Here is a 27009-nt window from a genome sequence, read left to right as displayed (position 1 = left end):
TGGGTAGGATCCAGTGTCTGTAGGTCCCCAGTATCTTTATTTATGAGGTCCATGATGATCCTTTCCATAGCTTTGCAGACCAAGCTAGTCAGGCTTATGGGGCGATAGTTTCCAGGATCCGTTGAGGCACCATCTTTGTGGAGAGGGACCACTGTTGCTGTACGCCACTCTTTGGGTACATATCCTGTAGTAAGGCTAAGATTGAACAGTAGTTTTATGTTTGGGTTTAGCTCTTCTTGGAGTTCATGTAGGACGCAGCCCGGGACACCATCTGGTCCCATTGATGCTGTGTTTTTTACTTTGGAGAGGGTGGCTCTTACCTGAGCATCTGAGATGTCAGGGGGGCAGCACTCTGTTGGGATAGATATTTGCCCTTTGGTGGGGAGAGGGGAGAAGTTTGCAGTGAACCTGTCAGCTAGGATGTTGGCAATGTCTGTGGGCTCTGTGTATTTTTTGTCATTTTGGACTAATTCTGAGCATATCTGGGAATTCCCACCCAGGTTCCTAACATAACTAAAGAAAGCCTTGTGATTATCCTTAGTGTCCTGTGCAATTTTTCTCTCAAGCTGGCCTTAGACGATTTTATGAGTGCCCATAGTTTTTGCTAATACTGATCAGAGATGCCTTCCCTTTTGGGATTTTGCTCTATCATGTAGTAGCTTCCTCCTTCTATTGTATAGTTTGTTTATGGCTGGGGTCCACCAGACAGGACGCCTGCCTTTGGAGGATTGGGTCTTGGTTTTATTTGGGATTGATGATCCATGCATTCCTGAAGGTGTTCATAGAATGCTTATAAAGGATTCTGCGGTCTGGGCCGATTTTCCACAGGCCCGGGGCTTTGAAGGATTTCCTCGGTTTTGAGGCGTGTGAAATTTGCTTTAGAGAAGTTTTTCACTGTGGTTTTCTGGGCAGGGGTGGGGTCGGGCTGTGAATATCCAGTGAGATTAGTTTATGGTCTGATCGTACCAGTGAGGGATACACTTCTGGTCTGGAGCATAGTGTCCCCATGTTGGTGATGATCAGGTCCAGTATGTTTTCCCCTCTTGTGGGAGTGGTAACAAGTTGTTCCATAGCATTTGAGTTTATAAATTCTAGGAACCTTTGGGCTAGGGTGTTGGAGCTAGAGTAATGCTCCCAGTCTATGTTTGGGTAGTTGAAGTCGCCCAATATAATGGTGTTTGGAGAGACCTTCATATTTTCCAGTATTCTCAGGAAGGCCAAGTGGGGTTCCTGTGTTTGGGAGGGTGGTCTGTAGCAGGCTATAAACTGGAAGGCAGTTGTACCCACAGTTAGTTGCACATGGATAGTCTCTGATGCTTCGTGCTGTGCCACCAACCTGGAGGTGTGGGTATCTTTGACGAATATTGATACTCCCCCCTCCTTTTGTGGTTTGGTCCAAGTTTTGGGGCCAAAAAGCATGGTATGAGGTATAACCTGGTAGTGCTGGGGTGCTCTCGGGAGCCTTGAACCAGGTTTCTGTTACTGCACAGATATCTATGTTCTCCATGCTAAGGAGAGTTTTGAGTGCGTGCATCTTGAGGTTTAGACTTCTGGCGTTGAGTAGCATTACTCTTAGTTTCTTATCCCTTGTGATACCTATGGAGGTGGGTTTGTCTTTTGAGCGTTGCCTAAAAAAGGCACTATGGGGGTAGCAAGAGCCTTTGCCAATATCCAAAAGCCCAGGGGTGACAGATGCAAGCCATCCCTAGCGAAGCATCGTGGCTTGTCGAGCATGTCATCCCAGGCTGACAGGCATTGGATCCCCTTTGAATGACACCAACACTTAAGCCAATTGTTGAAATTGATCATCTTGTCTTCATATTGTGGCATCATTCTTGGTGAGGGTAAGATGCTACTCAAGGTCAGGGTCATACCGGCCTGGGCTACATGCTCAGAGGGCTCCTCTATGTCTCTTTTCATGTAGTCCAGGGAGGTACGTCTCAGGTTATTCACACCAGCATGGACAATGACTGAGTCATATTTGTACTTGCCTTGGAGTGACCTGAGTGCTTGTGTTATGTGGCGGATCCTAGCACCCGACAGGCAGCATGCCGTGACCTTCTCCTTGTTCAGCCAGGTGAGCAGGACGTCAGTGTGCCTGACGATAGTCACCTATTACAAGTGTATCAGGTGTGTTGTTTAGCCTTAAGGGCTGTGACTGTTCGGCACACTGGCTTTGTGAGCTATGTGTTGCACGTGTTTTGTTTTGGGGTAGCGGTTGCTTGAGTGTCTGCTTTGGAGGTCTCTGCTGCTTAGGCAGATTTTTATTTAGAGCCTCCGAGTATGTTTTTGTGTGTTTATGTGTTTGGTTTGTTGTCGTGGTAGGTCTATGTGAGACTGGAATTGTAGTGAGTGTGGTTTCCTTCTCCTCCTGACTGGTTACGCCAGTACTGAGTTGAGAGAGCTTAGCCTCTAGTTTGGCTATATGGTTGCAAATGATGATTAAAACTTGCTGAGTAAAACAAAGCCATAGCTGGCTCATCTAGTATGCAGTACTAGTTTCCAATATACAACCAACTCCTTCAGCTCTTTAAAAGCAAACCTTGTTTTTTTCTTTTTTTGCTCTTTATTTACTGTAGCAAGCCGATTGCACTTATTTTATAAAAGGGAATACGTTTTTAACAATAGAAAAGTAACTGTGTTTGGATCAACACAGAGAATACCTATCATTAGGTTCTTAGGTAGGTACTAGGCTACTGGCCCAAAGGCCTATATAAGCCTAGCCAAAAAGGTACCCTGGTTTTCGCCACCCAAGAAAATTATTTTCCTGTGCCCCTGTCGAGCAGAGCCCCAGAGGTGATCCCCGGGGTAAATTTCCTATTTCTCATCCAGTCCTCAAGATTTTTCTTGAAGAGTGCTAATGAGGAGCTTTGTTTGATATAGATAGGTAGTTTGTTCCAGAGTATGGGAAGTCTCTGGGAAAGGAATCTATCCCTCCAGCATGTTCTGTTTATTGTGGTGGCAAGGTTGAAGTCCCTAGAGCATGTAGCTCTGAGGGATTGGGACTTCTTTAAGTGGAGCATGTCCAACAGCTATGGATTTGACATAGCTTTATATGTTAGGCAGAGATAGCCTCTGAGTAGACGATATGCAATGGAGGAAAGCTGGAGTTTTTTGAGACCGTCTGCATAGGGCATCTGTTTGAGGCCGGTAATCCTCTTTGTGAGGTATTTCTGCCGCCTTTCCAGTTGTTGTAGATGTTGTGTGAGGTACATACCAAAAGGGTCATTGTACTATATAACGGGTCTAATGAGTGACAAGTAGAGGGGAACAATGACCTCTTTTTTCCTGGATGTGAAACCTTTTGTGATGAGGTGTGCCACGTAGAAGGATTTCCTGACTAGTGTGACGATGTGTTTATCAAAGGAGAGACTGCTGTCCACCTGTGTCCCAAGGTCTCTTATCACACTTTCGGTGTTAAGTAGACTACCACCTATGTGGTAGCTCATGGGATGACAATGCACTTTTTGGCACTGAGCTTGAGGCCATGGCTTTGACACCAGGCATCTGTCTCAGTGAGGCCCTTTTGTAGGATGTCCACAACGGAGTTTCGATTATGGCTCCTAGTTTGCGGTCATCTGTGAACTTCGTTAGCCTGTACTTCAGAAAAGTAGAATACCAAACAGGAGAGGACCCAGGACTGAAGCCTGTGGTATTCCATTTGTGACTGGTCTAAAGTCAGATTTGGAGTCTGCTACTTTTACAGTGTGGGTTCTGTCCGTGAGCCATTTGGCAACCCATCTTGTGACATAGGGATTTATACCTAGTTTAGTGAGTTTATCTATAATTTCAGAGTGGGGGATGGTGTCAAAAGCCTTGGCAAGATCTAGATAGGCTTTGTGAACCACCTTACCCTCGTCTACGGCTTTGATGACTGCTTCAATCATTAGTAGTTTTACTTTACTCACTGCTATAGTGTTTAGATTATTAATTTCCATGTATCACAACCCACATTTATGTTTTTAGAACTTTCGCATTGTATACTTGGAGGATTGCTTTAAAATGCTGGAAATGATCTGATAAAAATGTAAGCCATTCTTTTGATTTAACAGACAAATTGACTTCCTTCAGTAGGCTGTGAAGGTATCCTGCATTTTTATCCCACTGCAGTGCATTTTGGTTCAAAGTTTTGCATATGCTTCCCTCAGAATATATTGTATTTTTTTTTATTCTCCCTTGGTTACCCCATAGTTATACAAGCAGAAGATGGAATGATTTTGAGAGGGACCTTCATTTTTTATGTTTGTTATTACAGAAAGGAGAAAATAGGAAAGAACAGACTGATTTTTGTCAATGTTGGAGATTTTGAACAGTTACTGCATTACTTGGTGCTGCATATGCACTTGGTAGAAAGGGAAAGGGATGTAGAAGTTGGGAAATATAGCTATCAAAAGCTTTCAGAGCTGCATAAAGACTGCTGAATGCATGTTGATTTGGCTGTCCTGGTACTTGCAGAGAATAAACTACCATGGAAGGGTGAGCCCAGACTTCCATACTTGGTGGGAGTCTGTCTGCAAGTTGGAGATTATTGTGTAGCACAACTAACTTAAAGCAAAAGTACCGGTGTTCAAATATCTGCCATGCCAGATATCACGGAGATAATATATTGATTTCATCAAAACAAACAGCATCAGTTGCAGGGTGGCCGTGGTGGTGCAGTGGTTAGTGTTGCTGCCTCACAGCAAGAGGCTCTCCTGTTCGATCCTTGGCTGGGGTGCCTTCTTTGTGGAGTCTGCATGTCCTCCCTGTGGTCGTGTGGGTTTCCTCTGGGTGCTCTGGTTTCCTCCCACATCCCAAAGACATGCTGTAGGTGGATTGGACACTCTAAATTGGCCCTAGGCATGAGTGCATGTGTATGTGTGCCTTCTCTGGAAGGTTGGACGCTGGGCTGGCAACTCGGCACCGCAAAACTCTACTGCCAATCATGAGCAGACAAGGTGATCCGCTGTTAACTGGGAAAAGCCGAAAGAAGAAGAAGAAACAGCATCAGTTGCACTCATTGATTATCTAAATAAATTTGCTTTTACTTTTCTGTGGTTGACCATTACCAGCAGCACTAAAGAAAATTTATATACAGGACTATGTAGAGATTTTCATAAAGCTTTTGAGGATTAGTAGTGCCAAATGATGTCCTGTTCTGCTCCTAAATCCCATAAATAGCTGTGTAGGTGTGTGCCATTTGTGACATGGACAAGTTAGAGTCTTCATTGCAATGGTGGTTGGGTGTACACATGTATATGAAATGTTAAATGTGTATTTGCAGGAGGACCATCCAAATTATCTTTTTAAGACCTATAACATTAACTACATTTTAACAGCTTTAAGACTTTTTTGTTGTCTTTTGAAAATATTTGTTTGAATTTCTGCTTATAGATGAATTTAAGGAACTGCAGGAGAACTATGCCAAACTACAAGCAAAACTTGACTATGATATGTAAGTAGCTTTTTTAGTTACTGTACCTTTCTGAGACAAATTGTGTGATTTTATTTTTGTATGAAGCCATGTGTTGTATGATTAAGAGTGAAGATCACTGTGACTAGTAGTATAATTTTGGATGCAAATAAAACTGCCATATTTATATTAGATTTTAGTGTACAGACAGGAATAGTTAATGTTATGGATAACAGTACCTACATCTGACATCAGTTTGTTTGTCTGACCGACAACTGCACTTTTCTGCTTTCATACTTTGTCCAGAAGGTAATTGCTGGTACTTTCAAGTGTTCCTCATCTTATTCAGTGTTGCAGCTCTCACTTTTGAGATTCTTGATTTCAGGTAGCCTGACTAGCCATTCCAACTTCCAGAGCTCTACCTGCCGCACAAGGCTTTGGCTGAAGACCTTCCACCACTAATTCATGACTTTGGTGATATAAGAGGTTTATTAGCCAACACCATCTTGAGGTTCTTCTTGCTGCGCAGGATTTTGTATACTGTATGCTTTGTAGCACTGTCTGTCTGTCATTCAGCGTGCTTCTGAGATCCATTTAAGTACCCCCATAAGGCAATTTTCTTGATTTAACTGGTGAGTAGTGTGGTACCTAATGTCTGATTCAGATAGCTATTTTAAGTCAGAGTAATTTGTAAAACTGAATGGCCGCATTGTTTGTGGGAAGATAATTTCCCCACAAGGACTTCAACATCCTGTGCTTTGTTGTCCTTCAGCCCAGAGTATGATGTGGACTCCTGTATGCCTTCTGACTGTTTCACCTCAGGCATTCCATAGAAGGAAATGTCTGTCCAGGAGCTGACATCCTTAAAAGGATGTGTGACTGGTTCCGTGCATCTGTGATGTGGACCAAGGACACTGGGAACTGTCCACCCAAAAACAACCATTCTGATAGATATAGGGGGAAACATCAATAGATGGAGTACGCTCCGATGGACAATTCTAGTTTCTCTTTGTTTGTTGACTTTGCGTACAGAGAGACATTTTTATAGCCTCTATCTAGGTTTCAGCTATGACGTCTGATATGACTGCTTTACAGGCCACTATGCCGTGCCTTCAGAGTTAAACCTGCCTAATGATGGATGTACTGGGGATGCATTGATGGTCAGCTGCATGGGAGAAAAAAATAAGGAAGACAGGGGAGGGGAGACTGACTGGCAAACAAAACCCAAGGGAAAACCTGGGGGCATTCAGGTTCGTGACACCCAGAAGGATCAGCTGTGACTCTACCAGGATGTTCTTCGTGTTTCACTGTTGCAGTCATTACATTTGGGTAATCTGCTGGCAGGTTGCCCTCAGTCGGCCTGAATTCCAAAGTCTTGGGTCCTGCGTCGGTTGCTGTCTTTTCTTCCATGACGTCCGGTCGTCAGGGGTATAAAACATGCAGCTGACGCTATTTTCTTCAGTCTTTCTTGCCGTGCGGTAGCAGAAGCAGTTCACAAGTGCCGGTTGGCTGACTCCTGAGATTTCAATAAAGCTAAGTATCCCATTGGGGAAACTTTTTTTCTTGCTCCAGACCGATGTTAGAAAAAGTTAATTGTATTTCTTGTGGAAAGCAAATACTGCATAAGGACTTTCATTCTTACTGTATTCCTTGCCTAGGCCCTGATCACAACATTGCTGGTTGTCGGTTTTGTGCTAGATTTAACCAACGCACTATTAAGCGTCAGTATGATTTTGCTTTAAACTATTTTGGATGCCGGTTTAATTATCCAGAAATGTCGTCAGATAGCAATCCGACTACCGGAGTTCACAAAAAACGCAAAGAAAGAGAGAGATAGACAACCGAGGCCCACAACTGACGACAAAGCTTCTCCTAAGCCTGTCACCGGTTCGTTGGTTCTCAGTGAGGCACTTTCGCAGCCCCTGACGCCCGCTACTTTAGAGTCGCAGGCCACTACAGACTCACACGTGGAGTCAGCCATGCCACTGGAAACTGAAGGTATTGGAGCCTCTGATACTATTCCTTCAGATGGGTCTGGAGCCGCTGAGCAGGCACCGGCTTCTGTGGGTGTATTCAGACCTAAACATCTTTACATTAAACAAACCTCAGCTTCAACGGCAAAGACTTAAAGCACCTTCTAAAGCAAAGAAACAAACTCAAAATGGCCGAAGACTTAATTACCTTGCTCAGGGGGTTCCCATCCCCCTCCTGATAAGAGGCCTAGGCAAGAGACTGACTATGAATCTTCATATCAGGTTTCTATTTCTTCTGATTCCTCTTCTGATCAGGAATATTCTCTTCCCCCCATGAGGATTCTGATGCTGAAGAATCTATACCTTCAGCTTCTCCTCCAGAGGACTATTCTTTTGGGGAAACCTTGCATGCCATGAGGGAGCATTTCCACTTGGAGAGCCAAGATTTTTCAGAATCTAAAAATAGGCTCTGGGATTTCCTTTTACTACCTCATCACAGACCACTAGCTATTCCACCTGTGTTAGATATTGTAGATGATGTGTTTTCGGAGTCTAGTCTTACCCCTGACTCCTTACCTCCAGCTCCTGTTAAGCCTGACAGATTTTATTTATTTATTTATTTTATTTATTTTACATTTGTTGACCGGGCTAGTCCAACTGGATCATTGTCCATTTTCAGTGGAGGCCCGGGGAGAAAAGCTCCACAGATTAAAGCATGTTTATAGAAATACATGTAAAAAAGACACTTGTGATATAGGCAAAGAGCAATAATACAAGGAAATTAGTTCAGGTCAGGTGATGCTATTCTAATAACAAATAGATAATACTAACTATGTAATACAAATTATGTAATTAAAAACATGAAAATAAAATAATAATTTTTTTTTGTTTTTCTTTTTTAGTAACAGTAGAATCATAATGTTATTTATGATTTGAGAGAGAGATTTAGAGTGTTAAATAAAATGCAAATATAGTTGAAAGATGAAAGTAGGTTAGTCTGGATTGGTACAAGAGCAGAGCCAGAAGTTATTCAGATGTGAAAGAAGTTGCTTTTAAAGCAAGGAAAAGTGGCTAGAGAGGAGATATGTAAGGGAAGGTTATTCCATATTTTGCCAACTGAGTTGGAGAAAAGGCAGTTCCCTGCAGAGTTTGAAATTCTGGTCATGTTAACTTGTAGCTTTTGGGAGGAGCGAGTTGTTTTAAATTATTATAGGGAGTCAAGAGGTTGCTAAGAGCAGGTGTTTTGAGGGTTGATATAAAATTTTATGTGCTATTAAGAGTTGTTGATAGATAATCTTGTTAGGAAGTTCCAGCCAGTGTAGAAGTTTTAAGTTTATGCAGTGGTGAGTTCTATATTGAGATGCAGTGGCAAATCGAGCTATGTTGTGGTAGGATGTAGACAGTTTCCTAAGGTTACCTTTAGATAGATTAGTGTAGATCGAGGATGCATACAGAAGGGTAGAGATAAGATGTGATTGTGCTAAAGTAGTCCGTGCCTTAGGTGTAAGGAAGGGTTTTATTCTGTATAGTGAACCAATCTTTTTATTAACTGTTTTTATTGTGTTATTAATGTGGTGGTCAAAGCTAAGATTGTTATCAATAGTAACACCAAGCAGTTTTGTAGTGGAGTCAGGAGTAATGTGAGAGTTATCACTTGCAGTGATAGTAAAATGTAGTTGAGTAGATTTATGTGTAGGTGAAAAAAGTAATAGTTTTGTTTTCTTGGGGTTAAGGAGAAGACATCTTTTAGAGAACCATTGTTCAACGGTTGAAAATTGATATTACAGAGTTTCTGACTCTCATAAATTCCTTTTTAAAAACCCTGCTGCTGACCCAGAAACTATTTCACAGGGTCCCAAAGGAGTTAAGGTTTCCGCTGCAAAAAACCCTACCCCCTCTGACAGAGATTCTAGGGCACTGGATAGATGGGGAAAAAAGGTTTACACATCTGCTACCTTGGCTATAAAGGCCTTAAACTGTCAGATCTGAAATAGGGACTTCATTTGTCAGCAACCTGTGGGTCTTGGATCCGAGCCGGCAACTTGTTTCATAGCTAATGGATCCGAGCTCCTAGCTCCTCCCCTCACCCATAATCCCCTGCCAACCCTCCCATAACCTCAGATCTAGTTTGCCGCGCTTGTGGATGGCTGGATTCCTTTGAGCTCTAGCGAAATCGTCAGTAAAGTGTGTTTTTAGTCAACTTTTCTCTACAGTTAAATTTAAAAAAGTGTGTAAGAGTTAGGTTCCCTGTAATTTATATATATTTTTTTACATAGTTTTCCCTCCCTTCGCTGGTCGTTAGTGTGTGTGTGTGTGTGTGTTTGTGTTTTGGGGCCTGTGTGTTTGTGTAGCACTCCTTTTTTTTTCCTCAAGTATGGCTGAGGCCCCAAAAGCCATTTTTTCTAAATGCACCGAGTGTGGCCATAAGCTCTCCCCGGCTGATGGCCACACTCGGTGCGTTCGGTGCCTTGGGGTTGAACACCTCACCCCAGGCTGTACCATTTGTGCAGCGTTCAACCCCAGGGCACTGAAAGAGCGGAGGTCGAAGCTGGTCCTGGCGGGACGTTTGCCCCCGGACTCTGCTCTGGCCACCGCTGCTCCGTGGCACTACCACAGGCTGTGGTCATTGCCACTCCTGCCCCCCTTCCCCCGGCCGGGACTCAAACTCCCGCTAAAGTGCCGGAGAACAGGGAGGGTAGAAGGAAGAAACGGAGGGAGAAGCACCACAAACAGCGGGCCAAGGCCTCCGCTTCGGCCCCGCCAGCTAAGCGGGCTTCTCCCTCCACTGCTTCTAGGTCTCCTCCTCCTCGGCTCCGATCTCCTTGCTTTTCCCCAGGGCCCGAGGAGGAGGAGGCCCGATCTCCATCGAGGTGGCATTCCAGGCCTGCCTCGGTGGCCTCGTCGAGATCAACTTTCAGCATGTTAGATGCAGACTTGGACCGGATGATGCGAAGATTCATCCAGGCCCAGCTGCAGATAGGAGTGCTCTTGCCTCCCCCCCCTTCGGGGGGGGGGAGCTCGACACCCTTTTTCGCTCCAATTGCTCCTTCTCCGACCCGGGTTCGGAGCGTTCGGAGCCGAGCAGCGTCGGAGCCGGAGGTGGGTCGGTGCCGACAGTATTTGGTATTTCGGATCTGACTCTGCCCTCGAGTCTGTCGGATCCGACCTCTCGGAGCCGTGGCCCGAGCTTCGGATCCGAGGGATTCAGTGTGCCTTCGGCTCCATCCAGGTTGTGGCGCACTAGCCCTTCGGATCCGATGGTCTCGGCGCCGGCTCCAATCCCTTCATCGGATCCGAGTGGGAGTCCGCTCTCGGAACCCAGGGAGAGCGGTTCCCCCTCGGCCATCGATGTAGTGGAGAGGGCTCTGTCGAGAGCATCCGGACCCCCGGCCCTTGTCTCTGCTCCACCCTGCACTCTCTCTCTTCTGGGCCAGGCTTCCATTACCCGGCCTCAGGGACAGCCTGCTTCAATGTCCCAGGTTGTTCCATTGGAACAGAATGTTGCTGGCGAGACCTCCTCTGACAGCCCCCCCCCCCGAGGAAGTGCCTCGCAAGCACAAGTGCAAGAGGAGGCACGTGGACTCCCGTGAGTGAGGACACGGACTTGGATGAAGGGGAAGGCTCCCCAAGATCACTCCCTGAGGATGTCTCCTTTGGAGACATCATGGAGATGCTGAGGATCAGAGGTGGGTGGTCTGCCCCCCAAGGCTTCCTCCGACAAGTCCGTGTTTCTGGAGGCATTCGAAGCAGGCCCGTCTACCTCTTGGGTGTCGCCTCCGGCCGACCCCCTGGTGGACCTTATTACCACCAGGGCGTGGAAGGACCCGGACACCATGGAGCCAGTCCCCAAACGCCGGACAGGATACCAAGCCCCCCCGCAGACCGGTCACACTGGAGCAAGGGTCCCCCCGTAGATGCCATGTTGATGGCGACAACCACGAAGAGGGAACTAGCTCAGGAGAGCCCCTCAGTCCATCCACCGAGCAAGGAGTCCCGCTCGATGGATCGCTTAGGGAAGTGAGTTTTTAGTTTAGCGACCTTTTCGGTAAGGTCTCTGAACTGTATGGCACATGTCATCAGGATGCAGCGGGATCTTATCAAAGAATACGCTGCCTCCCCCCCTGAGTCCATGTCGGCAGAGGACAAACAATTGTACTCCACCCGAATGGCTACTCTGAGATCTATTTCAAATACTTCTATGCGGCTATTGTCCCACGCCACCGAGGGAGCCGCTAGAGCTAGCGGAGTGGGCCTAGACATGAGACGTCAGGCCTGGCTCCACCATTGTGACTTTGCAGAGCCCTTTAAAGCGTCCTTTGTGAACGCCCCTTTCGATGGTTCTGCCCTGTTTGGCAAAACGTTTCGCGAGACACTTGTCCAGAGCGAGAAGGACGGGAAGACGTTGTCTGCCATCGGAGTCTGCTTCTCTGCTCCCCAGCGGTCCTTTTCGAAGAACCAAAAGGGTCAGAAGAAGATGTGGTTCTGGAAATTGCAACATTCCCAGCCAGCTCCGGACAACCAGTCCTTCCGTTCCAGAGGAGGACAGGGTGGACGCCGCCCCAGGGGCAGAGGGGCGCCGAGGAACTTTGGGTCCAGAGAACCTTTCTCTGACCGGCCCACGCAGCAGCCCTGAAGGGTTGCCCGACTGCTCCACTCTGGAGGCAGTCGGGGGGGCGCTTCTTGGAGCACCTAGCGGCATGGGAGTCCATCACGACAGACCACTGGGTGCTTCGAATTATATCCAGAGGATACAAAATCCCTTTACTTCATGTCCCCAAGTTCAAGTACCTCCCTGATGTACCACCCGATCAGAGGGAGGCTGCAGCCGCAGAGATTCAGCAGCTGCTAAGAAAGAGCCATACAGCCCGTCCCCCAGGACCAGCTCGGATTAGGGTTTTACTCCAGGTTCTTTTTGGTGCCAAAAAAGATGGGGGACTTGAGACCGATTCTAGACCTGTCCCGTTTGAACCTGTCGGTAACCAAGGAAAAATTCCAAACCCTTCTAAGGGAGATCGATTGGATGTGCTCTATAGACCTCAAGGATGCGTACTACCACATTCTAATGGACAGACGATCCAGGAGGTTCCTCCGCTTCCGGCTGGGAGCCAGTCACTACCAGTTCAGGGTCCTTCCCTTTGGCCTCACCACAGCCCCCAGGGTGTTCAGCAAGGTATTAGCAGTGATTGCGGCCCACCTGAGACTCCAGGGAATACAGGTCTTTCCGTACCTGGACGACTGGCTCCTGACCGCCCCAACAAGGCATCTACTTTGCTCAGCCAGAGATTTTTTTCTCTGCCTAGCCCCCCAGTTAGGCATCACCATCAATGCCGACAAATCCTTTCTGGCCCCGACACAAGTCATAGAATTCATAGGAGCCAGAATAGATACCAGAGATCTACGAGCCTTCCTGACGTCAGAACGACTACGGAGTTTGCAACTTCATGTGCGGGCCATCCTCCAGTCAGAAACTCCACCGGCGGAATTGGTCCTGAGGGCGCTGGGCTCCATGGCGGCAGCGATAACGCTCCTTCCATACGCCCTTCTGAACATGCGAGTACTGCAGTGGACCATTCTAGTACAATGGTCCTTTCTGTCTTTTCCTCTCCATCACCCCATCGCTATCAGCAAGGTTTGCAGGAGGGCTCTATTATGGTGGCTCCATGCTCCGGATCTCCATACGGGCCGACCCTTCTGCACCTCTCCCCCTCTCGCCACGGTGACCACAGACTCCTCCCGCCTCGGGTGGGGCATTATTCAGGCAGGACCGTCCAAGGCACGTGGAATGATACAGAGACCTCCCTGCATATCAACGTTCTGGAGATGAGAGCGGTGCTGTACGCGTTGCAAGCACTTCAGAATCTCCTCCCCGTAGGAACGATTGCAATTCAGTCGGACAACATGTCAGTTGTCTGGTACATCAACAAACAGGGGGGAACCAGGTCTTACCCTCTATGCCGCGAAGCCATGAGAGTGTGGGAATGGGCGATTTCCACCAACCGCTTTCTGATTGCAACGCACATTCCGGGCCAGGCCAACATCCTAGCGGACAAACTCAGCCGCACCCTTCTTACCCCTTACGAGTGGTCTCTCAACCCACTAGTAGCGAAGCAGATATTCGCAATATGGGGGCAACCCTGCTGCGATCTTTTTGCCTCTCCCTCAAACACCAAATCCGGCAATTTCTTCGCTCTGATTCCCTCTCCAGGGGAAACCCCAAGAGACGCTCTGGTGCATGCTTGGCCACCCGGTCTACTTTATGCCTATCCCTCCTCTACCCCTGATGCTGCAGCTCTTACAGAAAGCCTCACGGTTGGGGAGCAGGATGATCCTCATTGCCCCATTCTGGCCTCTGCAAATTTGGTTCCCTTACCTGTGGTCTCATCTAGTGAATCCCCCTTGGATTCTGGATCCCAGTCCAGATCTAATCTCCCATCCGTCGGGCTTACCGACCCCAAATCTGGACAGTCTGAAGCTGACGGCTTGGTTGCTCCAGTTCCACTCCTAGTTAGGACTCCCGGTATCTCTTCACCAGTCAAAGCCATCCTCGTGGCAGTGCATAAACCTTCCACCAGGAAAGTGTACCGCAGTAAATGGAAACGTTTCTCCGTCTGGGCGGAGCATCATAATCTAGATCCCTTTACGGCTCCTCTTCCATCCATATTAGACTTCCTAACCGAACTTTTTCAGGAAGGCGCTAGTTGCTCAACTGTCAAAGTGCAATTGGCTGCCATCTCCCATTACCATGTGGGACATGACACAGGGCCCTTGATGTTGGCCAAATTGTGTAAAACCTTTCTCAAGGGCACCTTTTTGCTTAGACCCCCTATAAAAGAAGTTGTACCCCCTTGGGATCTTTCACTAGTTCTTCAAGCCCTGACTGCTCCACCATTTGAACCTGCTGCTTCAGTGGATCTCAAGTACTTGTCCTGGAAAACAGCATTCCTTGTAGCCATTACTTCAGCGAAAAGAGTTTCGGAGCTTCAAGCTCTTTCTGTGAAACCTCCTTACTTGATCTTTCATCCGGACAGAGTGTACCTCCGGACCAATCCTGCCTTCCTTCCCAAAATAGCATCAGAAACCAATATAAATCAATCCATAAATCTACCGGTCTTCTTTCCTAATTTTCAGAATAAAGGAGAGTACAAGCTGCATTCGTTAGATGTTCATAGGCAGCTGCGTTTTTATACTCGTAGAACAGCTGGTCACAGCCAATCCAGCTGTTCATTTCCTTTGCCAAATTTAATTTGGGGAAAGCAGTACCAAAAATCTCCCTGTCACGCTGGATTTCCCAATGTATCCTGTTAGCGTACCAAGCTTCTGGGATACCCGCACCTGAAGGAGTTTGCGCACATTCCACTCGTTCCATCTCTACTTCTGCGGCCTTCAAATCTAGAGTTCCATTGGATGATATTTGTTCGGCAGCCACTTGGGCCTCATCTCATACCTTTATTAACCACTACAAACTGGACGTGATTTCTAGAGGGAGAGCATCCTTTGGCTCTGCGGTGCTCCGCAATATCCTTCCATGATGGCCACCCAAGATTCAGGTAGCTGGGGACTCTGTCCCACAGGTTGCTGACAAATGAAGTCCCTACTTCAGATTAAGAAGTTATGTACTCACCATAACGTTCCATCTGAGTAGGTGGCTTCATTTGTCTGCAACCATCCCCCCCACCTTCCCCCTGGCCTTCAGTGGATCTATGTGAGTTGTTTTATTGGAATACCCTTTTTGGGTACATATAGAGGGGCAAACTTGATCTGAGGTCATGGAGGGTTGGCAGGGGATTATGTGTGAGGGGAGGAGCTAGGAGCTCGGATCCATTAGCTATGAAACAAGTTGCCGGCTCGGATCCGATATCGGATCCAAGACCCACAGGTTGCAGACAAATGAAGCCACCTACTCAGATGGAACGTTATGGTGAGTACATAACTTCTTATTTCATATGCTCAAATATCAGCAACATGTCATGGTATTGCTTAAACAGAAAATGTTATTAAACTCTGAATGTGCAGGAAACAAGGAAATGCAGGATTTATTGCATGCAGCTGAACAAGTTGGAAAGCATACTTTGCAATGTGGTTTTGATTCTTTGGAGGCCTCCTGCAGGGCTACAGTTACGGGTTCTGTAATTAGGAGGCATGCTTGGTTAGAGGAACAAAATCTGCCTGATCATGTCAAAGTTAAATTATTAGATGCACCTTTACAGCATGATACTTTGTTTGGTGTTAAGGCAGCGGAGGTGTTAAAGAAAATGGAGGACAAAGCTAAATCTGTTCAAACTGTCAAAGATTTTTTACAAATACAGCCACCTAGGTTTAGTAGACACTGGCCTACAAAGAATTGGTCCTTTCCTGTTTCAGACAGACCTCAAAGGGGCAGATCCAGACGCCCTAGAGGCAGATCCCAGGTGCAAGGTTTCTACAGGTCAAAGCAATGGGGTGCTTCTACCTCCAAAGTTGGAGAAGACAAATCACAACCATACAGGAAACAGTCCCAATGGCTACCCCCTGCCTGCACCAAGCACTTATCTTCTGGCAGCACCCTTAGGGGGAAAATTAGCACTTTTTTTCTCAAAATTGGCACTTTATAACCCAGGACAAGTGGGTTCTAAATATCGTGTCACAAGGGTTACAAGTTCTGTTTCCATACCCTGCCAAACGCAAATGGCTGCCAGATCTGCCAAAAAATCAATGAGCAGAGGCACAAAAACAAGTCTCATCCCTCATGGACATGGGGGCCATTCAACAAGTACCAGAGCAAGAGCAGGGACAATGATTTTACTCAAGACTGATGTCCTTCAAGAATGCAACTGCAGTCATAACATGTGGGTTGTCCTGCCTCAGGCAGCCCTCGGTCGGCTGGATTCCAAAGTCTGGGTCCGACGTCGGCTGATGTCGCATTTCTCTCCGACGTCAGAGCGGCTGGAGTATATAAGCATCAGCCGACGCCATTTTCTTCAGTCTTTCTTGCCGCGCGGTGCCCGAAGCAGAAGCAGTTCGCAAGTGCCGGTCGGTCAGCTCCTGTATTCTACGATTCCGAAGTCATCAAAAAAGCTAAGTACCCCATTGGGGACCTTTTCTTGCCTCAGCTGATGTCAGAAATTACTGAAAAAGTTAACAATTGTCTTTTTTGTGGGCCCAGACCACGACGTCTCGGCCTGTGTAGCCTGTGCTCTCTTCAACAAGCGCACTCTCAGGCGCCGGGCGGAGTTCGCTGAAGACTTTTTCGGCGATAAATTTGCTTATACCATGCCGTCGGATCTTCCGACATCGCAAACTCCCAAAAAGCGAAAAGACCGGGACCGACATCCTCGGCCCGCGTCTACTACCGACTCCACTCCAAAACCTAGCGCGAGTGCTCCGGTTCTCTCTGAGACGGTTTCTCCACCGCTCCGAACCGAAGACACCGCAGTACCAACGACTCCGATTCCAGACATTACTCCGACGCCAGTTATAGATTTTCCTCCGGATACCGAAACAGAGGAGATGCCCGAGACCATTGCTGTAGACAAGGTCACTCCTGCACGTGGAGCTGCCAGGCCTCCTATGGCCATGTCTATTAAGGCCTACACTAGGGCTAAGGCAGCCAGCAAAACAAAGCATATTACTTCTAGATCCTTACCTCAGCCGACTCCAGAGACACAAATTATGTCCATGGCTGCTGATTTAATTTCCATGATTAGAGGTTCACAGACCCATCCAGAGAGAGCATCCCAGCCTCCTCCTGATAAAAGGCCCCGGGTTGAAACCTCTGAACCTACTCCTTCAGATGAATCTCTGAGGGCTCTGTCCACTCTGATAGCCAGGAAGAGCTCTTCCAGACCTATGAGGACTCAGATGCAGAAGATTCCATTCCTTCGGCCTCCCCTCCTGAGGATATTTCCTTTGTGGAAGTTCTGCACACCATGAGGGAACATTTCAAGTGGCAGGGCCAAGAATATTCTGATTCCAGGAAACGCCTTAGGACTTTCCTTAAGAAGCCTCAGCACAGGCCCTTAGCTATCCCTCCTGTACGTGATGTTCTGATTTGCATTCTGATTCTAGTGCTACCCCTGATACTCTCCCTCCTGCACCAGCCAAGCCAGACAGGTATTACAGGGTCCCAGAAACTCATTCCCATTTATTCAGGGCCCATACTGTTGATTTGGAAACTATTTCACAGGGGCCTAAAGGAGTTTCAGCCTCCACCTCTAAAAATCCTTTGCCCTCCAACAGGGAGGCAAGGTCTTTAGAGAGATGGGGTAAAAAGGTTTACACTTCCACTACTTTATCTATGAGAGCTTTAAATTGCCTTTTTCATATGTTCCAATATCAGGATTATCTCTTAGAAGATTTACAAAAAACACTAGCTTCTCCTGATCCTTTAGACAGGAAGACTTTGCAGGAAGCTGTACATAACACTCAGCAAGTAAGCAATCACTTCCTGCAGTGTGGATATGATGCACTGGAAGCTTCATGTAGGACAGCTATGACAGGGGCAGTGATGCGAAGACATGCTTGGTTAAAAGATCAACCTCTACCAGATCATGTAAAAGCAAAACTTCTGGATGCACCTCTGGAAAAGAACAAGCTTTTTGGTGCAAATGCTAAGGATGTGCTAAAGACCATTGAAGAAAAAGCAAAATCAGTTCAAACTGTAAAGGATTTCCTCCAGGTTCAACCCCCCAGATTCAGTAGGAATTGGCCTTCAAAAAACTGGTCCTTTCCTAATCCAGAAAAGTTTAAAAGGGGTAAGAACAGACGTGGCCGAGGAAGAGGCCAATACAGAGGCCCTTACAGGGGACGTCAATGGCAGCCAGGAAACCAAAGAGGTGACGCAAGGGTTCCTCCTGCCCAACAACCACAATCTCAATGACTTACCTCTACTACCGCCTACCAGGGAACAACTAGAAGCTCCCTTGAAGGAAAATTATCTCTGTTTGCAGAAAACTGGCACAGACTGACAAAGGACAAATGGATTTTGGACATTATAGACCGAGGGTACAGGTTTCATTTTCATACCCTACCAAGAAAACAAGGCATGCCAAATCTACCACAACATCAAAGGGCAGAGGCTATCAAGCAAATCTCTCTGCTAACTCAAATGAAAGCAATAGAAAGAGTTCCACAACAAGAACAAGAACAGGGATTTTACTCAAGACTGATGTCCTTCAAAGATGCATCTGCAGTCCTTACAAATGGGTTGTCCTGTCGTCAGGCAGCCCTTCGGTCGGCCGGATTCCAAAGTCTGGGTCTGGCCTCGGCTGGTGTCGCACTTCACCCGACGTCATAGCTGCAGTTCTTCGGGTATAAAGGCATCAGCCGACGCCATTTTCCTCAGTCTTTCTTGCCGTGGCTCAAGCAGAAGCTGTTCGCAAGTGCCGGTCGGTCAGAACCAGAGATTACTACTACCGAATACTTCTACTACTACCGAAGACTTCTAAAAAGCTGAGTACCCCGTTGGGGACTCTTTCTTGCCTCAGCCGATGTCAGAAAAAGTGAATAACTGTTTAAATTGTGGGAAACAACTACCTCATAAAGATTTCCACTCTTACTGCTTACCTTGCTTAGGCCCAGACCACGACGTAGCAGCTTGTCTAGCCTGTGCTTCTTTCAACCGACGAACGCTTAGGCGTCGGTCTGAATTTGCTGAAGAGTTTTTCGGCCCCGATTTTGCCTATATTATGCCGTCGGATACTCCGACTACGCAAATTTCTAAAAACGCAAAGAAAAGGACCGACACTCGCGGAAACCGCGGTTAAGCCAACCGCGAGTGTCTCGGTTTCGGCTGAAACCGAGTCCATGGTTCTTCCTTCGGCCGAAAGCTTGCCACTTACCGAGGCCTCTTCCAGTTTGGCTGAATCTGCTACAGAAATCCCACCTGCTCCTGCAGGTTCTGAGGATTTATCAGATACTATCCCTTTGGATATTTCTACCCCTGCATGTGGAGCTGCTAGGCCTCCTGCATCCATGTCGATTAAGGCCTTTGCCAGGGCTAAAGCAGCAAAAACTACCAAAACTGTGCCTGTTAAGACCCCCTCTCACAGGCCCAGTTCTAGTTCTCAAATGCTTAGTCTTGCAGAGGATCTCATTTCTTTGATCCGGGGATCTCAACCACACCAAGACAGGGCCTCTCACCCACCTCCAGAGAAGAGGACTAGAGTAGACCCCCCTGAGCCAGTCTCTTCAGATGGCTCCTCTGATGAATCAGATAATACTGACCCTCCAGAGGCCCCCTTCTCTCCTTATGAGGACTCTGATGCAGAAGAGTCCATTCCTTCTGCCTCTCCGCCTGAGGAATTTTCTTTTGGTGAAACCTTGCATGCTATGAGGGAACAATTTCAATGGCAGGGCCAGGATTTTTCAGACTCTAGGAAAAGGTTTAGAACCTTTTTGCATTTGCCACAGCATAGGCCTTTAGCCATTCCTCCAGTACTTACTGTTGTGGATGATGCTTTCAATGATGCTTGTACTGCTCCTGACTCTCTTCCTCCAGCCCCTGCTAAGCCCGATAGGTACTACAGGGTTCCGGACACTCATTATCATTTGTATAAGGCCCCTTTTGCAGATCCCGAAACTATATCCCAGGGACCCAAGGCTGTAGCAGCTGCCTCTACCAAGAACCCCCTCCCCTCTGAAAGGGAATCCAGGGCCTTAGAGAGATGGGGTAAAAAAGTTTACACTTCTGCTACTCTTTCAGCTAGGGCCTTGAACTGTCAATTCCACATGATCCAGTATCAGGAATTTATGTTAGACCAATTAACTAAAAAGCTGTCCTCAGATGAACCATTAGACAAAAAATCTGTTCAGGAAATGGTACATAACATTCAGCAGGTCAGTAATCATTCCTTAAAATGCGGCTATGATGCACTGGAGGCTTCCTTTAGATCAGCCATGACTGGCACAGTGATCAGAAGACATGCATGGTTAAAAGAGCAGGCCTTACCGGACCATGTCAAATCAAAGCTACTAGATGCTCCCATGGACAAGATCAACTTGTTTGGCTCTCCTGCACAACAGGTGCTGAAGAAGATGGAAGAGAAAGCAAAATCTGTCTAGACAGTCAAAGATTTCTTACAGGTCCAACCTCCAAGGTTTAGCAGGAATTGGCCCTCCAAGAATTGGTCCTTTCCAGACTCCTCTAAAGCACAGAGAGGCAGGAATAGGCGTTCAAGAGGCAGAGGTCAATCCAGAGGTGCCTACAGGGGATGTCAGTGGCAGGCTAACAACCAACGAGGTACAGCCACAGACACACTACAGGACAATCACAGTGACTTGGCTCTGGCACCGCCTACCAGGGAACAACTAGAAGCACCCTTAGGCGGGAAGCTAGCCTTATTTTCAGTAAACTGGCATTACATCACAGGAGACAAGTGGATTTTACAGACAATAGACAAAGGTTACAGGTTTCATTTCCATACTCTACCAAGGAAGAGAGGAATTCCAAACCTACCTCCAAATCAAAAGACAGAAGCTCTAAAACAAATAACTCACTTACTAAGGATGAGAGCTGTAGAAAAAGTACCATCTATCGAGCAAGGCCAAGGATTTTACTCCAGGCTCTTCCTGGTACCACGAAAAGAAAACAAATGGAGACCTATTCTCGATCTGTCCGCTTTAAACACATACATCATTGTCCCAAAATTCAAAATGCTGACCTTACAGCAGCTTCTTCCCATGTTGGGCAAGGAGTGTTGGCTGGTAACTCTAGATCTCAAAGAGGCATACCTGCACGTCCCCATACGACCAAATTGCAGAAGATACCTCAGATTTCTTGCAGGATCAGAGCATTATCAATTCTCAGCATTGCCCTTTGGCTTATCTACTGCGCCCAGAGTGTTCACGAAATGCCTGGCATCAGTAATTGCTCATTGCAGGCTTCAGGGAATCCAAATCTACCCTTACCTGGACGACTGCCTGTTACAAGCGGACAACAAAAACAAGCTAGCAGAAGACTTGAAAAGAGTCATTTATCTACTGCAAGCCCTGGGATACACAGTCAATACAAAAAAGTCAAGGCTGATACCATCCCAAAGGATAACCTTTTTGGGTGCAGAGCTGGACACATCAAGACAAATGGCATTCCTAACAGTAGAAAAACAGGAGCAACTCCCTCTCTACTTCTTGGCATTAACAAAGCAGAACCGGCTAACAGCAAGAAAAGTCCTGCAAGCCTTGGGTTTCATGGCATCCTGCATAATTTTGGTCCCACATGCCAGACTACATATGAGAAAGTTACAGTGGTACCTAAGGAATTTATGGTCTCAGCACAAGCACAGCCTAGAAACCCAAATTCCAATAATCCCATGCCTGAAGCAAGAATTCCAATGGTGGGCTCAGGCCTGTCAAGCAAACAAAGGACTGCCCTTCCACAGCACTCAACCCAGCCAGACCATTACAACGGACGCCTCAGACCTCGGTTGGGGGGCCCACATGCTGGACAAGTGCATACAAGGCTTATGGACTCAAGACCAGCTGCACCTACACATAAATCAAAAGGAAATGCTGGCAGTAAAACTGGCAATCCAGACATTCAGACCATTTCTTCGACAAGGTCAACTGTTAATAAGGACAGACAACACCACAGTTATGTGGTACATCAACAAACAAGGAGGCACACATTCGTACCCTCTATGTCGGATGGCAATGGACCTCTGGAATGTGGCCCTGAGCTACAACATTCAGTTACAAGCAATTTTTGTACCAGGAAAAGAAAACATTCTAGCAGACATACTAAGCAGAACTACCACGGATGCCCACGAATGGATGCTGCATCCGGACATCTTCAAAACCATTACAAGAAAATGGGGGCTACCAGAACTAGACTTATTTGCATCCCCACTCAATCACCAACTGAAGAAATTCTGCACAAGGACGTACCACCCACTTGCTTGGAGAGTGGACTCCCTATCCTTCAGTTGGAAAAACCTGACAGCATATGCATTCCCACCACTTCCTTTGATGCACAAGGTGCTATTGAAGATCAAAGAGGACCGTCCAAGGATCCTGATAGCTCCAGACTGGCCAAGACAACATTGGTATCCATTACTGAGGAGCATGTCTCGGGAACAAATATGGCCTCTACCCCTAGTTCCCTTGCTGTTGACACAGAACAACTACAACACCCTGCATCCAAACCTGAAAACACTGCAGCTGACTGCCTGGAACATTGCATAAGACCAAATAACCCAAATTTATCCCAAAGGGTCAAAGACATTATCTTGGAGGCTTGCAGACCCTCAACAAGAAAAAATTATTCAGCAAAATGGAAAAGATATCACATTTGGAGTACTGCAAAAGGAGAAAATGTGTCACTGGTAAACATAGCCAACATCCTGGAATACTTAGGTTCATAGGTTGGTACTAGGCTATCAGCCCTAGGGCCTATACAAGCTTAGCCATAACAATTCCCTGGCTATTTCTTCCCACACTATTTACTTCCCTGGACCCATGTCTAGCAGGGCGACTGACAGGATCCCCGGGGTGAATTTCCTTTCTCCCATCCAATCGTCAAGGTTCCTTTTGAAGAGGGCCAAAGAGGCACTCTGCTTGACATGTATGGGCAATCTATTCCAGAGTCTGGGGAGTCTCTGGGTCAGGAACCTATCCCTCCAGCATATTTTGTTTATTGTGATGACAAGGTTTAGATCCCAGGAGCGTGTGGCTCTGAGGGGTTGGGATTTCTTTAAGTGTAGCATGTCCAACAGCTCTGGGTTTGACATGGCCTTGTATGTTAAGCAGGGATCGCCTCTGAGTAGACGATATGTGACAGAGTATAGCTGGAGTTTTTTTAAGGCAGACAGCGTAGGGCATCTGCTTTAGGCCTGTGATTCTTTTAGTGAGGTATTTCTGTGGCCTTTCCAGTTGTTGCAGATGTCTTGAGAGGTACATACCAAATGGGGCATTGTATTCTATAATGGGTCTAATGATGGATGAGTACAGTGGGACAATGACCTCCTTTTTTCTGGATAAAAAGCCCTTAGTGATGAGGTGTGCCACATAGAAGGATTTCCTGACTGTTGTGGCGATGTGGTTATCGAAGGTGAGACCACTGTCCACCTGTGTCTCTAAGTCTCTTATCACACTTTCGGTGTTTAGTGTACTGCCACCTATATGGTAATTCACGGATACATGTTTTTTCCCAAAGGGGATAACCATACATTTCTTGGCATTGAGCTTGAGCCCATGGCTCTGGCACCAAGCATCTGTTTCTGTAAGGCCCTTTTGTAGAGTATCCACATCATTTGGGGATTCAATAATGGCTCCCAGTTTGCAGTCATCTGTGAACTTTGTTAGCCAGAGTCCCTTAGTGTTGGTCTGTACTTCAGAGAAGTAGATGCCAAACAAGAGCGGTCCCAGGACTGAACCTTGAGGTACTCCACTTGTCACTTGTCTGGAGCTGGATTTGGAGTCGGCTCCTTTTACAGTGTGGGTTCTATCAGTAAGCCAGTTAGCAACCCACTGGGTGATGTAGGGATTAATGCCCAGCTTAGTAAGTTTATCTATGATTCCAGAGTGGCAGAGCTCTTCCACAACGGTCTGTCCTATTCTTCCATTAAGATTCATGCATCAGCTATTTCAGCAGAATACGACTTGGACCCTCCAGTCTTCTCACATCCTCTACTCAGGCAGTTTCTGAGAGGAATTAAAAATGTAAAACCACCTAGGAAGCCACCATTGCCAGCATGGGACTTGAACTTTGTGCTAGAAAAGTTAACACTCCCTCCTTTCGAACCAGCAGCAACAGCAGAATTACAATACTTTTCATGGAAAACTGCTTTCCTGCTTGCAATCACTTCAGCAAGAAGGGTATCTGAGCTACAGGCATTAATGGCAGTACAGCCCTTCCTGATCTTCCATCAAGATAGAGTGTCCATGAGGACAAATCCTACGTTTATGCCAAAGGTGGTTTCCAGAGTATCTTTAAATCAGGCTATCCACCTACCTACATTCTTCCCCAACCCACAGAACAGGGAGAAAGACTGTTGCATACCTTGGATGTACATAGACAATTACGCTACTACCTGGACAGGACCAAGGGCAATAGAAAAACTGACCAGCTACTGGTAGCATATGCAACAGGAATGGAAGGAAAAGCAATTTCAAAACAGACAATCTCCAAGTGGATAGGAAATTGCATTAGATTTTGTTACTCCTACCATGGGAAGAAAACTCCAGAAAACATCAGGCCTCACTCTACAAGGGCTACAGCCACTACCACAGCTTTTCTTCGAGGAGTGGCTACCAAAGACATTTTAGAGGCTGCTACTTGGAGCTCCGTGCATACATTTGCCAAGCATTATAATCTACCTTTATATTCCAGATCCCGAGCAGGTTTTGCCACTGCTGTTTTGCAAGGGATCTTAACTACACCATAATCTTATTTCTCCTCCTCCCCCAGTTTGGCTATGGTATTCTACCCATTTGTAAGGACTGCAGATGCATCCTTGAAGGACATAGTACAGTTTTGTACCTACCATAAATGTAGATGTCCGATAGGCATGCATCTGCAGTCAGGATTACCAACCCTCCTTCCCCTCTGTGGTACTCCTAGGGTATTTGCCCATCTTGTAGCTAGCTGGGGGAATCTATTATGGTGTATTTGTTTGTATATATGTACATACATGCTTATTTTTGTTTGCTCTCTACTATTTGGAACCATTTGCATTTATCCAAATTTAGCCTTCCTAGAGGGCACCTGGCATCTGGGGCAAGAAACACTGAGGAAAATGGCGTCGGTTGATGCCTTTATACCCGAAGAACTGCAGCTATGACGTCGGGTGAAGTGCAACACCAGCCGAGGCCAGACCCAGACTTTGGAATCCGGCCGACCGAAAGGCTGCCTGACGACAGGACAACCCATTTGAAAGGACTGCAGATGCATGCCTATCGGACATCTACATTTATGGTAGGTACAAAACTGTACTTTCCTTGTTCCAAGAAAAGAAACTCAATGGAGACCAATACTGGACTTGTCCACATTAAACACCTTTCTCATAGTACCAAAGTTCAAAATGCTGACTCTGCAGCAACTCCTTCCCATGCTGGGCAAGGAGTCGTGGCTGATTACTCTGGACCTCAAGGAGGCATACCTGCATGTCCCTATCAGACACAGTTGCAGAAGATACCTCAGATTTCTTGCAGGGCCAGAGCATTATCAATTCTTAGCATTGCCATTTGGCTTATCTACTGCGCCCAGAGTGTTTACAAAATGCCTGGCTTCAGTAATTGCTCATTGCAGGCTCCAGGGTATACAAATTTACCCGTACCTGGACGACTGCCTCATACAATCGGACGACAAACTGATGTTGACAAAAAATCTGGAATATGTCATACGATTACTTCAAGCTCTGGGATGCTCTGGGATACACAGTCAACTTCCAAAAGTCAAGACTGCAGCCATCCCAGCAAATAATCTTCTTAGGAGCCAAACTAGACACAGCCTCTCAAATGGCTTACCTGACAGAAGACAAGCAAGAGAAGTTAACTCAATACTTCAAAGATTTAGCAAAACTCACCCAGATGACTGCAAGGAGATTCCTACAGGCCCTGGGTTACATGGCATCCTGCATTCTACTGGTTCCATTAGCAAAACTACACATGAGAAAGCTTCAATGGTACCTAAAAAGCGTTTGGTCTCAGCACAGCAACAACTTGGAGACAATCATACCACTCATTCCATGCTTACAAAAGGAATTCCTATGGTGGGCTTCGGTGAGCAGGGAAAACACAGGTTTGTCATTCAAAAAACCACAGATAACACAGACCATCACTACAGACGCCTCAGACCTCGGATTGGGGGCACACATGGAAGGCAGATGTATACAAGGACAATGGTCTCCAAAGGAAACACATCTGCATATAAATCAAAAGGAAATGCTGGCAGTAATGCATGCTATCGAGGCTTTTCAAAACCAACTCCAGCAAGGTCACTTAATGATACGGACAGACAACACCACTGTGATGTGGTACATAAACAAGCAGGGGGGCACTCACTCTTATCCCCTTTGCAGACTGACAATGCAGCTTTGGGAGAAATCACTGAGTCTAAACATCCAGTTACAATCACAGTTTGTTCCAGGAAAAGACAATGTGTTGGCGGACAGCCTAAGCAGGAATTTCACAGATCCACATGAGTGGAGGTTGCATCCGAAGGCTTTCAGACAACTCACTTCGACATGGGGCAAGCCAGAAGTGGACCTATTTGCCTCTCACCTCAATCATCTACTACCAAAATTTTGCACAAGGACATACCATCCAAAGGCTTGGAAAATAGATGCTCTTTCATTCAACTGGAGCTCCCTAGCAATCTATGCATTCCCACCTCTGCCACTGATGACCTCAGTATTACTAAAGATCAAAGCAGAGAAGCCCAAGGGAATCATAATAGCTCGGATTGGCCAAGACAACACTGGTACCCACTACTACGGAGCATATGTCACACCAGGAGGTGGGCCCTCCCTCAGTGGCCTCTACTTTTGACTCAGCACAATTTCGAAACACTGCATCCAAACCTTCAGACTCTGCAGCTAACAGCCTGGGAGATCCCATAAATAAATTCAACTTACCTCTCTAAGGAAGTTCAGCGGATACTAACAGAGGCTCGAAGACCGCCCACCAGAAAGATCTACTTAGCCAAGTGGAAAAGATTCAGCAATTGGAATA

The 27009-nt window shown here is 46.6% G+C and overlaps 1 protein-coding gene across 2 annotated transcripts in view; it reads left to right on the top strand.

Annotated features, from left to right (window-relative positions):
- The window catches only part of GOLM1 (golgi membrane protein 1), a 1295551-nt gene that overhangs the window by 573871 nt on the left and 694671 nt on the right, over positions 1-27009 (top strand). For both annotated transcript variants that reach the window (XM_044060901.1, XM_044060899.1), the window contains exon 5: positions 5374-5434. In XM_044060901.1, coding sequence (XP_043916836.1) covers positions 5374-5434 — 61 coding nt within the window. The remainder of the gene's footprint in view (positions 1-5373; positions 5435-27009) is intronic.

The sequence above is a fragment of the Protopterus annectens genome, chromosome 2.part0 (assembly GCF_019279795.1).
Source record: "Protopterus annectens isolate FY-2018-M chromosome 2.part0, PAN1.0, whole genome shotgun sequence".
Classification (NCBI taxonomy): Eukaryota; Metazoa; Chordata; order Ceratodontiformes; family Protopteridae; genus Protopterus; species Protopterus annectens.
This window is presented reverse-complemented; position numbering and strand designations above follow the sequence as displayed.